General features: G+C 44.1%; 2 protein-coding genes across 5 annotated transcripts in view; one reads left to right on the plus strand and one right to left on the minus strand.

Moving 5' to 3' along the window:
- Positions 1-6,915, plus strand: part of vps35l (VPS35 endosomal protein sorting factor like) — a 15,222-nt gene extending 8,307 nt beyond the window's left edge. For all 4 annotated transcript variants that reach the window (XM_046356675.1, XM_046356672.1, XM_046356673.1 and 1 more), the window contains exons 15-29: positions 2,962-3,073; positions 3,197-3,313; positions 3,408-3,461; positions 3,573-3,716; positions 3,815-3,900; positions 4,037-4,117; positions 4,196-4,259; positions 4,386-4,484; positions 4,716-4,793; positions 4,886-5,000; positions 5,103-5,242; positions 5,401-5,566; positions 5,850-5,968; positions 6,077-6,223; positions 6,330-6,915. In XM_046356675.1, coding sequence (XP_046212631.1) covers positions 2,962-3,073; positions 3,197-3,313; positions 3,408-3,461; positions 3,573-3,716; positions 3,815-3,900; positions 4,037-4,117; positions 4,196-4,259; positions 4,386-4,484; positions 4,716-4,793; positions 4,886-5,000; positions 5,103-5,242; positions 5,401-5,566; positions 5,850-5,968; positions 6,077-6,223; positions 6,330-6,428 — 1,621 coding nt within the window. In that variant the 3' untranslated portion in view covers positions 6,429-6,915. The remainder of the gene's footprint in view (positions 1-2,961; positions 3,074-3,196; positions 3,314-3,407; positions 3,462-3,572; positions 3,717-3,814; positions 3,901-4,036; positions 4,118-4,195; positions 4,260-4,385; positions 4,485-4,715; positions 4,794-4,885; positions 5,001-5,102; positions 5,243-5,400; positions 5,567-5,849; positions 5,969-6,076; positions 6,224-6,329) is intronic.
- Positions 6,916-7,015: 100 nt separating this feature from the next.
- LOC124039997 (Golgi to ER traffic protein 4 homolog) lies at positions 7,016-14,874 on the minus strand. Its single transcript, XM_046356676.1, has 9 exons — positions 14,601-14,874; positions 10,541-10,619; positions 10,297-10,378; positions 10,046-10,195; positions 9,813-9,951; positions 9,555-9,695; positions 9,382-9,457; positions 9,206-9,278; positions 7,016-9,094 (listed from the first exon to the last, which is right to left on the minus strand). Exons 1-9 carry the CDS (start codon positions 14,741-14,743, stop codon positions 9,012-9,014), a joined length of 966 nt encoding a protein of 321 aa, XP_046212632.1. The 5' UTR covers positions 14,744-14,874; the 3' UTR covers positions 7,016-9,011.
- Between the last annotated feature and the right edge of the window lie 842 nt (positions 14,875-15,716).

A 15,716-nucleotide genomic window follows, 5' to 3' on the forward strand; every position in this document is an offset into this window, starting at 1 on the left:
TCTTACAGTCTACAGTCTTGGCCAAAAGTTTTGAGAATGACACAAATATTAATTTCCACAATGTTTGCTGCTTCAGTCTTTAGATATTTTTGTCAGATGTTACTATGGAATACTGAAGTATAATTACAAGCATTTCATAAGTGTCAAAGGCTTTTATTGACAATTACATGAAGTTTATGCAAAGAGTCAATATTTGCAGTGTTGATCCTTCTTTTCAAGACCTCTGCAATCTGCCCTGGCATTCTGTCAATTAACTTCTGGGCCACATCCTGACTGATGGCAGCCCATTCTTGCATAATCAATGCTTGGAGTTTGTCAGAATTTGTGGGTTTTTGTTTGTCCTCCTGCCTCTTGAGGATTGACCACAAGTTCTCAATGGGATTAAGGTCTGGGGAGTTCCTGGCCATGGACCCCAAATATTATTGTTTTGTTCCCCGAGCCACTTAGTTATCACTTTTGCCTTATTGCAAGGTACTCCATCATGCTGGAAAAGGCATTGTTCGTCACCAAACTGCTCCTGGATGGTTGGTAGAAGTTGCTCTCGGAGGATGTGTTGGTACCATTCTTTATTCATGGCTGTGTTCTTTGGCAAAATTGTGAGTGAGTCCACTCCCTTGGCTGATAAGCAACCCCACACATGAATGGTCTCAGGATGCTTTACTGTTGGCATGACACAGGACTGATGGTAGCGCTCACCTTGTCTTCTCCAGACAAGCTTTTTTTCCGGATGCCCCAAACAATCGGAAAGGGGATTCATCAGAGAAAATGCTTACCCCAGTCCTCAGCAGTCCAAACCCTGTACCTTTTGCAGAACATCAGTCTGTCCCTGATGTTTTTCCTGGAGAGAAGTGGCTTATTTGCTGCCTTTCTTGACACCAGGCCATCCTCCAAAAGTCTTTGCCTCACTGTGCGTGCAGATGCACTCACACCTGCCTGCTGCCATTCCCGAGCAAGCTCTGTACTGGTGGTATCCGATCCCACAGCTGAATCAACTTTAGGAAACAGTCCTGGAGCTTGCTGGACTTTCTTGGGCGCCCTGAAGCCTTCTTCACAACAATTGAACCGCTCTCCTTGAAGTTCTTGATGATCCAATAAATGGCAGCAATATCCTGCCTGTGAAGCCCTTTTTGTGCAAAGCAATGATGACGGCATGTGTTTCCTTGCAGGTAACCATGTTTGACAGAGGAAGAACAATGATTCCAAGCACCACCTTCCTTTTGAAGCTTCCAGTCTGTTATTTGAACTCAATCAGCATGACCGAGTGATCTCCAGCCTTGTCCTCGTCAACACTCACACCTGTGTTAATGAGAGAATCACTGACATGATGTCAGCTAGTTCTTTTGTGGCAGGGCTGAAATGCAGTGGACATTTATTTTTGGGATTCAGTTAACTTGCATGGCAAAGAGGGACTTTGCAATTAATTGCAATTTATCTGATCAGTCTTTGTAACATTCTGGAGTATGTGCAAATTGCCATCATACAAACTGACTGAGGCAGCAGTCTTTGTGAAAATTGACACAAATATTATTCTCAACTTTTGGTCACGACTGTAGGCTAGCGAAATAGTCATGTAGCTTAGCATCCTCTTCATCGGACGACATCCTTAGTGAGCGCGTCCTTGATACTTCCTGTTTGAGTTTTGGCTTGTAAGGAGGAATCATTAGGATTGAATTATGGTCAGATATGCCAAAGGGAGTGCGAGGGAGAGCTTTGTATTTGTTTCTGTGTGTGGAGTAAATGTGATAGAGATATTTGTCGCCTCTAGTTGCACGGGTTACATGCTTTAACAATGATTTAAAACGGATTTCAGTTTACCTGTATTAAAATCACCGGCCTCTAGGAGCGCCACCTCTGAATGTGCATTTTCTTTGCTTATGGCCCTATATAGCTGAATTAGTGTGGCCTTAGTGCCAGCCTCGGTTTGTGGTGGTAAATAGACAGCTACAAAAATATATATACTGAACAGAAATATATAAATGCAACATGAAACAATTTCAATGATTTTACTGATTTACATTTCATATAAGGAAATCTGTGGATTTCACATGACTGGGCAGGGGCACAGCCATGGGTGGGCCTCGGAGGGCATAGGCCCACCCACTGGGGAGCCAGGACCAGCCAAGACAGAAATACTCCTCAGTTTCATCAGCTGTCCGGGTGGCTGGTCTCAGACGATCCCGCAGGTGAAGAAGCCAGATGTGGAGGTCTTGGACTGGCATGGTTACATGTGGTCTGTGGTTGTGAAGCCGGTTGGACGTACTGCCAAATTCTCTAAAATGACATTGGAGGCAGCTTATGGTAGAGAAATGAACGATCAATTCTCAGGCAACAGCTTTGGTGGGACATTTATGCAGTCAGCATTCCAAATGCTTGAGACATCTGTGGCATTGCGTTGTGTGACTAACTGCACATTTTAGAGTGGCCTTTAATTTTCCACAGCACAAAGTGCAGCTGTGTAATGATCATGCTGTTTAATCAACTTCTTGATATGCCACACCTGTCAGGTGGATGGATTATCTTGGCAAAGGAGAAATGCTCACTAACAGGGATGCAATCAAATTAACAGGGATGCAACATTTTTGAGAAATAAGCTTTTTGTGCATATGGAACATTTCTGGGATCTTTTATTTCAGCTCATGAAACATGGGACCAACACTTTTTACATGTTGTGTTTATATTTTTTGTTCTGTATAGATGAAAACTCTTGTTAAATAATATGGTCTGCAGGTCATCATGAGGTATTCTAATTCAGGCGAGCAAGAAGTTGAGACTTCCTTAACATTAGAGATTGCGTACCAGCTGTTGTTAACAAAGATACACCCCCCCCCTTAACCTTACCCGAGGCTGTCGTTTGGTTTTGAAGTTTCATATAAAAATCAACTAGATGTACAGTATATTATCCATGTCCACAGGAAGCCAAACCCGGGCATTGAGTCTCAACTAATGTTGATTTCCCCACAGTGCCCTGCTGCTGAACTCGGTGATGTGGGCGTTCAGGGCGGAGTTTATCGCGACGAGAGCCACCGACTTCATCGGCATGATCAAGGACTGTGATGAGGCAGGATTCCCTAAGGTTAGACACATCCACATTCACCATGTGCTCTAAAAATAGCATCGTTGCCCCTCCCTTCTGCCACCAATATAGCTTTTATCTGTGTTGTTTACTCTTCATCTTCCTCTCTCTGTCCTCCTTCAGCACCTGTTGTTTGGCTCTCTGGGCCGCAGCCTGGCCTGTGCTGACCCTCCTGAGGGGGAAAGGCTGCCCATCCTCAATGAGGCCTGGAAGGTCATCACCAAAGTGCGAAGTCCCCAGGTACGGAGCAAATAACAACCCTCTTAGACAATGAAGGCGTGCCTGGTGGTTCACATTGACAAAGGGTTGCAAATGTTTCCTTCTCTTATTCCAGGATTACATCAACTGTGCTGAGATCTGGGTGGAGTTCACCTGTCGTCACTTCACTGTGAGTGTCCAAGAGAACTACAGCGCTGCCACTGAAAGAGTTCTGAGCACAAGGGTCTCGAAATGACTCCTGCCTGTATATAATCCTCCTTTTCTCTGTTCTTATTCCCAGAAACGTGAGGTCAACACTGTGCTCTCTGACATCATCAAGCACATGACCCCAGACCGGGCCTTTGAGGATGCTTATCCTCAGCTTCAGTCCGTGATACGGAAGATCCTCACCTACTTTCATGACTTCTCTGTCCTCTTCTCCATGGTAAGACTCAGTGTTGACATTCTCCAGTCTCAAACAATCACTTGTGTTTTATCAGCGGGTAGATCTAACTAGTTTCTCTGTGACCCCCCCCCCCTCAGGAGCGTTTCCTTCCCTTCATGGACATGTTCCAGAAGGACAGCGTCAGGGTGGGGGTGTGTCTCTCCATCATGGACGTCTTCATCAAGTACGTCTGGTTTTGCTGTTGTCATGCTAACGTGGCTAATGTCACCCAAGAGAAATGTCTCTTCCACACTATACGTGTGAAGTGTCCGTGTCTATCCCTCATGTCTGTCTGTCTGTCTGCCTGTCTGTCTTCTCAGACACCAGCAGGAGCCCACTAGAGATCCTGTCATCCTCAACGCTCTACTCCATGTCTGCAAGACCATGCACGACTCTGTCAAGTAAGTAGCCAACTGTGTGTGTGTGTGTGTGTGTATGTTGTATGTTCTAAATTACCCTATTCTCTCTGTGTCCCTTAGTGCTCTGACGCTGGAGGACGAGAAGAGATCTCTGGCCTTGTTGATCAATGGCTTCATACGCATGGTGAGTGTCTTCGACTCAGACTGCCCATCCTCTGGGTCTCCAGACACTCCTTCCCCTCCTGCATTTCCAAGGGTGACGGCTAGTGACCCAGCATATGTCTCTCTTTCTCTCCCTCTTTCTCTCCAGGTGTCGTTTGGCCGTGACTTTGAGCAGCAGCTGAGTTTCTGTGTGGAGGCCAGGGCCACCTTCTGTAACCTGGAGCCAGTGTTGGTGCAGCTCATCCACGTGAGTCCAGCACAGCCGCCAAGGGGCCCACCATATCCTACCTTCATGGTCTGATCTGTGTGCGCATGTGGGACCACACCTCGACGCGGTTCTGCTTCGCGTTGCAATACAAAGCCCACCTTCTTTTGACAGTTGATATGAATCTAGCTTAACCTTTTTTTAAATCATTTTGTCGTGGTCGTATATGTACTGCACATACACACGCACATAACTTTTGTCCTCTTCTCTCAGACTGTGAACCAGCTGGCCATGGAGACGAGGCGTGTGATGAGGGGGAGCCACTCCCGCAAGACTGCTGCTTTTGTCAGGGTGGGTCATGCGACCTCACTGTCTATAACCCCAACATCTGTGTCCTCAATATGGCCACTAATGCGTCACTGAATCCTCGGTCTCTCTCTCAGGCATGTGCTGCATACAGCTTCATCACCATTCCCTCCCTCACCAGCATCTTCAGCCGCCTCAACCTCTACCTGCTGTCTGGGCAGGTGGCCCTGGCCAACCAGTGTCTTTCCCAGGGTGAGTCTGAGTGTGCTCTGTTCAGAATAGACAGACCCAGAGTCCTGAGGTTTTCACCAGTTCTGAAGTGAATTCTCATTCACTGTTATCGCTCTCTCCTAGCGGATGCATTCCTGAAGGCAGCGGTCAGTGTGTTGCCAGAGGTGCCACGCAGTATCAGTATCGAGGGCAAACTGCGCTCTTCTGAGGGCTTCCTGCTTGATTTCATCAACAACTTCCTGTCAGCACTACTAGTTGTGCCGGTAAGGAAACATCCCTGCTTTTCCCATAATGCTTGAAATAACTAAAGAAATAGGAGATGTCAAGGAAGTACTTCGTGTGTGTGTGTGTGTGTGTGTGTGTGTGTGTGTGTGTGTGTGTGTGTGTGTGTGTGTGTGTGTGTGTGTGTGTGTGTGTCCAGGACCACCCAGAGGCAGGGGTGTTGTTCCTTGTGCGTGGGCTGCTCAACATGGTGCAGGACTACACCTGGGAGGACAACAGTGACGCCAAGGTCCATGTCTACATCAGCGCCCTGCCACTACTGGCTGCCATGAGTCAGGAGAGCTACCTCTACTCCATCCCCAAAGGTACTACCCAGAAACACACACCCTCTTCTCCCATACGTTTCAGGTTTATGTGGCATGTAATATAATACTATATGGATTTTTAGCTAACACTATTATCCAATGCGGCTTAGTCATTCATTCATTAAAAAATGTAGGTACGGGTGGTCCCGGGAATCGAACCCATTATCAGAGGGCCATATGATATTGGTCTCTCAGAATAGGCTAGAAATATAGAAGAGAGTGAATTTAAAGGATCATTTGAGTCAAAGCCAGCTAACACACATCCTTCCTTTCTCTTTTCCAGTGGACTCGAATGAAACACTTTATGGAGGAGATCCCAAGTTTTTGGCAGAGATCAACAAGTTATGTGAAACTCTGATTGGACAAGTGCTGGACCACCTCAAGACCTTGGGTAGAGATGAGGTAGGACGCACTATGCCAGTGTCCTGAGAATAGAATAGTCATACATTGTTTTTTTTGTATATATCCATAAACATGTTTAACTCTCTCTTATCCCTTCCTCTGTTGTAGAGTGTCCATAGACAGGGTAGTCTGGCCTTCTCTCTGTTTGGCTGCCTCCTAGCTCACGGGGACCTGCGCAACAACAAACTCAACCAGCTGGCTGTCAACCTGTGGAATCTGAGCCACAAGCAGGGTTACTGCAACACACGCACCTCCGTGAGTAAAACACAGGCCGTTTGTAGCCATAGGAACAATAAAACGTAGGAGAGATACAGTAGAAGTCCAATTATAATCTCTGTACACACAACATATTTCTCGACAGGTGCGGACATTAGAGTTTATTAAGCACCAGGCCCAGCAGCCAGACATGGCTCACCTTTCAGACATGCTCCACCGCCTCACCTTGCAGTCCAGGACCTGAGGACATCGACTGCATCCCCTTTTTCCTCCATATATCTATGTGCACTGGAGGGATTGTCTCGCCTTGCAATTGCATTCTCTGTTTAGTGCCCACGATCTGTCAACCAGTATCTTGGAGGGCTTTAAATGTTCTGATTTTCATCTTTCAGTATTTCATTTGGACCTCGTAAACTAGGTGTGTAGACTCCATAGCCAATCAATGGATTCATTCATTGACAGATTGATATGAAAACTCAAGACAGATCAGTCCTCAAGGACTGGAGCTCGATAGCCCTGGAAACAGAGGTCCTTGGTACGCCATTGTTGGAAAGATAAAAACAAATTAAAAAAGAACAGATTCATGCAATGCTGTTAAAATTCCCTGCATTTCAGTGATTGTATACTTGTTTATGGATCTGTACTGAAATTAAGTTTCTCCATTCTGTGCTAACATTTTGTATATCATTGTAAAATTTCTGAACGTGATTGAAAAAAGCAAAACCAAACCATGGCGGTGTTGTGCATTTGTAACAAATGATTGGCTTCTCTAAATGCAAACCACTCTTTCAAGCCTAGCACTCTTTAAACAGACCGTGAGGACAGAGAAGCTATCATCAGTTGTTTATTTACTCAATTAGTGTAACATTTAACATTTTTAAAAGGCAAACCACCCCCATTTGCATTCAACTGAAACTATCAAAAACAAAATGTTATGTTCCAACATGCCGGCTAGCTCGCCAGAACCCCCCGGTCTGTCTAAAAGCCTTTGGTCACACAACTCCGGGTATCATTTCCTAAACGTATTGTGCCTTACCGTATGACTCACAAAGCAGGAGGAATATTTAATTCAGACCTTTATCCTATCCAGGCTACATATTGGTGCATTGAAAACTTGGTGCATTGAATAACTGTTTTCTTAAGTTAAGAGATGTTATAGTTGTAACACCCTAATGGACATCTTGACTATTATCAAGGCTTTAACTTTAGAATAACAAAGTATCTTGTGGTGGCTGTAGAGTAGCTTTGGAAGATTCACCCATGAGAATTTCTACAGCGGTTATAATTCCAAAACAGATATGAACCTGTAAAACATGAATTCAAAAAATAGAAATCCTAAAACATGTACAGTAGCAGAAGAAAATGTAAAAACACTGATTTAAAACAACCACTCCATCCATGTAAATGAATATTCATTTTGGATACTGGAGTATGCATTTAAGCCCAACCCGGTAAGATAACTAAGCTTCTGGATATAGGCAATATAATACTATATAATACTACGGTAGGCGGGGATCGTTTCAAGTTGTTTAATCTTCTCTTTGTCCGTCTGATCGCAGTCAAACATCTGGACCGACAAAATGGAGCAGTCACCAACTCACTGAAAATGTACCTGGGGGGGGAGATGCCCAAAATAGAAGACTTCAACGGAACTGACTTGCATTTACATGAACATGCCAAATACATTCATCAACACACTCGCAGCCACATGTATACGATCTGAGCATACCCATCCACTCCTGTCGATTTAAACACATGTAATCTCCCATACGTAACAGATTATGAATAGTGATCAAATCCGGCTTTAGTTTGCAGCCAGGTATACGATGCCCGACAGGTAACTGACAGAATAAAGGAAACACTAACATAGCATCTTATTAGGATGTCGAGCAAGAACAGCTTCCATGCACATTGGCATAGATTCTAGTGTCTGGAAATCTATTGGGAGGGATGTGACACCATTCTTCCATCATTTGGTGTTTTGTTGATGGAAAAACACTCTCAGGCACCACTCCAGAATTTCACATAACTGTTCATTTGGGTTGAGATCTCGTGCCCTGTGGATGGGGGCATTGTCATTCTATAAGGGAATAGCCATGTTAGCCAAAATGATGGCCTGCCCAGCATTTTTACATACGACCCTAAGCAAGATGTGACGTTAATCCACCTGCTTTCGATATACTTTCATCCCTCATTTACTCAAGTGTTTCCAATATTTTGGGCAGTTACCTGTATGTCTATCCCCAATGACACTATACCATGCAGCTCACCACACCCCCAAACACTCCTGACTATTATTGAACATTTACATGGATTACAAGTTGGTTATAGTAACTCTTTAATAGAAATTACTACCTCCACTTCTGGTGGATGCATGGTGAATGGGGAGAAAAAGTGTTACTCCCTAGAGAGAAGTGTTTTTCATTGTTGTTGTATCCCAGGATGAGGTGTTATTTTAGGAGCTATAATTATGACAAATTAATATGCAGTCATTGTTGAATCTTTTCTGTCCCTGGGGATGAGAGAAAATAAGAAGTCCAGGAAGTAAGGAATGCAGCTGCTTTCCTTTGAAAAGACCAAAACTACACAGAAAATTGTCCAAAACTAAGAAACAAAAACGATGAAAATAAAACCTAATATAACTCAAACGGAAAGCATTTGCATTTTTGCGCAGTCCAGGCAGTGCTGAGAGGGACAGTTTGGCCTGCTATTTGTTCTGGTTCTGGTTGGATGTCTTGGGAAACTGGGAGGTAGGGAGATCAGCACGCCTCTGCAACCACCTGGGAGGGGAGGGGGAGGGGGGGTGGCCTTGCTCGTCCCAGAGCTCTCAGTCCAGCTCAATGGGGCTGCCGTCCTCCTGTGCTTCCTCTCCCTCCTCATCTGAACCCATCAGGCTGTTCAACAGGTTTCCTGACAGACACAGAACACACTTCAATGAAACACACACGAAAAAAAAACCTACCGTTTCCCCAACGCAGCTTTCAATGGTGAAATAGTCTGCAGTGAGTCACAAGCACTTACCGAGCAATCCACCATATGATGAGGACTGTTTGGGTGGCACCCCGAAGAAAAGCTGACCTATCCTGTCGAGATACTGACGCAGCAGGCAGTCAATGGAACAGGAAAATGATTATTAGACACCATGCTGTGTTATAATGCTACGTGACCACAGCGGGACACTAAATGGTCAAACTCACCTCATTATACATAGGGTCCCTCTTCAGGGAAGGCTGATACTGTTCACATAGCACTGTGAACACTGTTAATTTCCCTCTGCAGAGGAGAACATACAAGGGGAGGCACATTTATGAGAACCTGGCAAAACAATGTGGGTTCTATACGAAGGGTGGTTGAACAAACAAGGCCTTACCCATCCACTGCCAGCAAGAGAAACCAGATGAAGTTGAGCAAGGGCTGAACAAAGGGAGGGCCCTTCTCTATTGAGGGGTGTTTCTGAGTATATGTGCTGAACACCACAGATGCACTGTTTTTGTTCTTTAGACAGAGGAACCTGAGCAGTGAGGGAAAGAGGGGAGGGACAGAGCTGAAAAAGCAATTAAACAACATAGCAAACAGCTATTGATGACAGACTGAAAACAGATCTAGGTGGCGCGAGACAGAGACTTACTGTAGGACGGCCTGCGCCACAAACATGTCCACCTCGCTGCGAAAGCCCCGCTGCGCCGAGTACTCCACCAGCATCTGGGCACAGCCCTCTCCATCAGAGGAGTGCAAGAAGTGGTAGCGAGACTCACTGTAGTTTTGCTCTAAACAGATAGAATTAAATCATATTCAAACTCTTTGTTGAGGGAAAATGATAACTTTGCCGTTTAGAATGTTCAGAGTTTTCCCATTGAATACCTTTCCACAAGGTGACTGCCAGGAGCTGATGCAGTTTGGGGGAGCCCAGCTTCCCCGAGCCGCCTGTGGACCACTTGAGTGCGCGGGACACAAATGCTACTCTCTCTGGGGAGTTGGGGTCCATCAAACTGAACAGCTTAGCCAGGTGCTCTGCAATGCAACACAGATGAGGTTAACACAGAGACAACGGTACACTGACACCAACTGTGTTCATAATGTTTAATTACGATGAAGTATGTATGTTCGCTCACCTAAGTCTTCGTCCTCTACCGTTGCCTCTGATTTCTCCAAAGACTCCAGCACCAACATTGACAGATCTGCAGCACTGTTGAGCTGCGGATGACAAAAAAACAAACAGTAATTTGCCACAGAACTCTTATACAACTGTTGAATTGTGAATTAATACGATTGCTAGCTATAGCGCTTAGACTCAAAAAGAGACGCTACAAAAACTACATTAATGTATGAATGCCCCAGTGCCAGGCTTTCTTATACCTGGTTGTAACTGAAGAAGAGTTGGGCGCCATTGTACATCAACTCCCTGGCATCTGCATGCTTTGCCTGTGACATATACCTGTGTCAAACAGAGATGGCAAATGTTATGTCACTGACAAACTGCATTCAAACCAGGTTAAGAAAGTGGCAATAGGAATGGTAGTGTGGTGGTCCCACTAGGAAATACTGAGGGCTGAAAAGTAGTACTCAGTCAATGGGCCAACATTTCTCAATACACAACAGTAAATAACAGTTAACTGTCACTCAGGGTGTTTTCACACTTGGTCCCTTTCAGCCAAATGTTGTGATTTCCACAAAAAAATGTGGGTAAGTTAAAAGTGAACAATCCAAAAGGAACTCAGACCCCTCAAGTGAGCCCACGAAGCGAACTGAACCGAGACCAACTTGAGAGGTGGTCTGAGTTTGGTTCGCTTGAATTCCATCTGGTTCCCTTCCTTAGGGCAATGTGAACGCAAAAATATACTACCGTTCAAAAGTTTGGGGTCACGTAGAAATAACCTTGTTTTTTAAAGAAAAATACATTTTTTGTCCATAAAATTGATCAGAAATACAGTGTAGACATTGTTAATGTTGTAAATGACTATTGTAGCTGGAAGTGGCAGATTTTTTTTAGGGAATATCTACATAGGCATACAGAGGCCCATTATGAGCAACCATCACTCCTGTGTTCCAATGGCATGTTGTGTTAGCTAATCCAAGTTTAAAAGGCTAATTGATCATAAGAAAACCCTTTTGCAATTATGTTAGCATAGCTGAAAACTGTTGTGCTAATTAAAGAAGCAATAAAACTGGCCTTCTTTAGACTAGTTGACTATCTGGAGCATCAGCATTTGTGGGTTTGATTACAGGCTCAAAATGGCCAGAAACAAAATACTTTCTTCTGAAACTTATCAGTCTATTCTTGTTCTGAGAAATGAAGGCTATTCCATTTGAGAAATTGCAAAAAAACTTTAAGATCTCATACAACACTGGGTACTACTCCCTTCACAGAACAGCTCCCACAGTCTCTAACCATAATATAAAGATGAGTGGGAGGCCCCGGTGCACAACTGAGCAAGAGGACAAGTACATTAGAATGACTCATTTGAGAAACAGATGCCTCACAAGTCCTCAACTGGCAGCTAGAGTAAATAGTACCTTTAAAACACCAGTCTCAACGTCAACAGCGAAGAGGCGACTCGGGATGCTGGCCTTCTAGGCAGAGTTGCAAAGAAAAAGCCATATCTCAGACTGGCCAATAAAAAGGAAAAATTAAGATGGGCAAAAGAACAGACACTGGACAGAGGAACTCTGTCTAAAAGGCCAGCATCCCAGAGTCACCTCTTCACTGTTGACTTTGAGACTGGTATTTTACGGGAACTATTTAATGAAGATGCCAGTTGAGGACTTGTGAGTTGTCTGTTTCTTAAACTAAGCACTAATGTACTTGTGCTCTTGCTCAGTTGTGCACCGGGGCCTCCCACTCCTCTTTCTATTATGGTTCGTGCCAGTTTGAACTGTTCTGTGAAGGGAGTAGGAAACAGTGTTGTACGAGATCTTCAGTTTCTTGGCAATTTCTCGCAAGGGATAGCCTTCATTTCTCAGAACAAGAGACTGACGAGTTTCAGAAAAAAGTTCTTCGTTTCTGGACATTTTGAGCCTGTAATCGAACGCACAAATGCTGATGCTCCAGATACTCAACTAGTCTAAAGAAGGCCAGTTTTATTGCTTCTTTAAATCAGAACAACAGTTTTCAGCTGTGCTAATATAATTGCAAAAGGGTTTTCTAATAATCAATTAGACTTTTAATTGTGTGTGTGTGTGTGTGTGTGTGTGTGTGTGTGTGTGTGTGTGTGTGTGTGTGTGTGTGTGTGTGTGTGTGTGTGTGTGTGTGTGTGTGTGTGTGTGTGTGTGTGTGTGTGTGTGTGTGTGTGTTTTGTCCTGACACAATGTTATGATTATTTATTTGCAATTATGTTTATCTACAGGCTAAGAGATCTTCTTAAGCTGTTTATTCAATTTTGAAGTGTGAGACGACAACAACGTACACTATATATACACAAAAGTATATGGACACCCCCTTCAAATTAGTGGATTCGGCTATTTCAGCCACACCGTTGCTGACATGTGTATAGAATCGAGCACACAGCCATGGAATCTCCATAGACAAACATTGGCTGTACAATGGCCTTACTGAAGGGCTCAGTGACTTTCAACGTGGCACCGTAATGGGATCCCATCTTTCTAACAAGTCAGTTCGTCAAATGTATGCCCTGTTAGAGCTGCCCTGGTCAACTAAGTGCTGTTAATGTGAAGTGGAAACGTCTAGGAGCAACAACGGCTCGGCCGCGAAGTGATAGGCCACAAAATTTGTCCTCGGTTGCAACACTCACTACTTAATTCAAAACTGCCTCTGGAAGCCTAAGATCACCATGTCCAATGCCAAGCGTTGGCTGGAGTGGAGTAAAGCTTGCTGCTATTGGACTCTGGAGCAGTGGAAACGCGTTCTCTGGAGTGATTCACCATCTGACAGTCCGACAGACTGATCTGGGTTTGGCGGATGCAAGGAGAACGCTACCTGCCGAAATGCATAGTGCCAACTGTAAAGTTTAGTGGAAGACGAAAAATGGTCTGGGGCTGTTTTTCATGGTTCGGGCTAGGCCCCTTAGTTCCAGTGGAGGGAAATCTTAACGCTACAGCATACAATGACATTCTAGACGAGCCCTGCCACAACCCCATCGAACACCTTTGGGATGAATTGGAACACAGACTGCGAGCCAGGCCTAATCGCCAATATCAGTACCCAACCTCACTAATGCGCTTGTGGCTGAATGGATGCAAGTCCCAGCAGCAATGTTCCAATATCTAGTTGACAGCCTTCCTATAAGAGTGGAGGCTGTTATAGCAGTAAAAGGGGGACCAACTCCATATTAATGCCAATGATTTTGGAATGAGATGTTTGACAAGCATGTCCACATACTTTTGATCATGTAGTGTATTTGGTGAGAATCACACTACAGTTACAAAATCCATTCTAGCTCTCAATGGTCAGTTGCCGACATTGGGTGTACAATTTTCAATCAAGCCTACAGCATTATTTAATCTGCTGCCAATAATATTTACATGTTAATATTATATTCTGCTTACAATGACTATGTCTCACGTTTAAACAAAATGCAATCTATTAGCTTCCAAAATGGATGTTGGTATATCTAGCTGTCTGAAGGAATGGCTTGTCCTATACTTTTACCCAGAGTGTAGTGAGTGAATGTTGGGAAAAATATCTTGGTACCTTTCTAAACATAGAAATGTGAACGCAAAGGGAAAGTCGTTATTTCGCTTTTTTTACCCCAGAGTTCACTTCTTTAAATAGTATGATATGTGAAAACACCCTTAGTTAACGTAAAGGCTGTGGCCACACAGTTCTCATGTGCAGTTAAGCTACCTGTCATGACTGTCAAACATGGGAGCTCATCCAACAGCAAGTTAATGAATGAGACCATAGTGATGGTGACGGGAAGTCATGAATCGTGGGCAATACCAAACACCATCGCTTAATTGATTGTGCATGCTTAGCAAAGTTGACTAGCTAACGTTAACTAGTTTCTTTTATCTACATTTACTAACCAGCTAACTACAAACCAAGCAAGATGGCAAGTTATTTAGCGTTAGCTAACTAGTACTTGACATGGTTTTTGCTGGGCTTGGGCTGACAGTCTGTACTGTTTGTAAGTGTGCCAGGTTAGTGAACTGTATCTTTACTAAACGAACATGGGCATTGCGGGTAGATAGCTAGCTAGCTAACGTTAGTAAAGGAGATGGGTTGGCGCTTGCTTATATTATTGCGACATTGATGAGCTAACTAGGCTAGCGAGCTAGGCAGATAATTCCAGTGATTGACGCATAAAAGTGTCCATTCAAAAATAAGGACTGACCCGAGTGGGTGGGGCAGTACCGTGAATCGACGAATCATGCAATATAATGGAGGCAGCAAGTTTGCCAAGCATTAAGATCAGAAAAATGAAGGCCCAAGAAGCTAACGAAAATGTAAATTTCTTACCTAAAAAACAAGGTTCTGTACATCTGGTGAGCCTCATAGTAATCTCCCTTTTCTACACTCGCTCGCAGTTTCCCTTCAACCCGCTGCGTTCCTCCACGGTTTCTTGCGCTGGAGCACTTCAGAGCCTCCTGCTCCGACATCATTGTTCCCAGCAGCTCGGCCCAACAACCAAGCCAAGCGTTGACAGTGCAGAAAGCGGATGCACAAAAAAAAATACCTGACCTATTTCACTTGCCGTAGTTAGGTATTTGCAATCCAGTTTCTAAATTCCCCGCTAAATATTTCACGGCTATTTTCATTACACTATTTCTTAGACACTGAAACACGTTGTATTAGTTACCTTTATCAAGCTGTATGTATTAGCTCTGGTCTAAAGGCGTTAATGTCATGTATATATGACCTGGCTTTCTGACGATACTTGGTAAGCACCGATAGCCAAGCTATCATTATTCAATGTAATAGTTATATAGCTAGTTAAATTAACTTCTCATTTTAAGCCATTTCATAATCATATGCAGTGGGGCACCCGTGTCAACCAAACTTCATCCTGGTCTGGAAGGTGGAGCACATTGCTGTATGTAACGTTAGCGAGCTAACGGTATAGTACTTTATCACAAAACGTTGAATGTGTGATAAGGCTAGAATTCCCACTATGCTGTATAGCTGTTCTGTGGAGATTCAGTGTACGTCCAGTCCAGCTCTGAGCAACTCCTGTGGGGGGGGGGGGAATACATCACCGGCAACCTCAGAGACAAGAGTACGAAACTCTTGACAACTGCTGATCCTCCCTCATTGTCGAGTGATTCTACCACCGCAGATGAATAGCGACCGCTGCACCTGAGCATTCGCCACCCAGCTCTCATGGATCCGGATTTCTCTGTTCAGTCTAGGACGAGTGTGCCATACATACTCTCCGTTGTGTATTTTTCCCCAAGTTATTGGACATATGTCAAAATCTGTGTGTGAATGCATCAGGAAGAAGGGTGGAGCATCAGTCTGCAACCAAACTCTGCTGGTGTGCCATGACAAAACATTTCCACATTTGTTGAAACTATTGCCTTATTTCCTTTCAAAGTTATTAATAAAATTAAAATAAAACGTAAACTCAAGTCAATG

This window comes from Oncorhynchus gorbuscha, linkage group LG07, assembly GCF_021184085.1.
Source record: "Oncorhynchus gorbuscha isolate QuinsamMale2020 ecotype Even-year linkage group LG07, OgorEven_v1.0, whole genome shotgun sequence".
NCBI classification, from domain to species: Eukaryota; Metazoa; Chordata; class Actinopteri; order Salmoniformes; family Salmonidae; genus Oncorhynchus; species Oncorhynchus gorbuscha.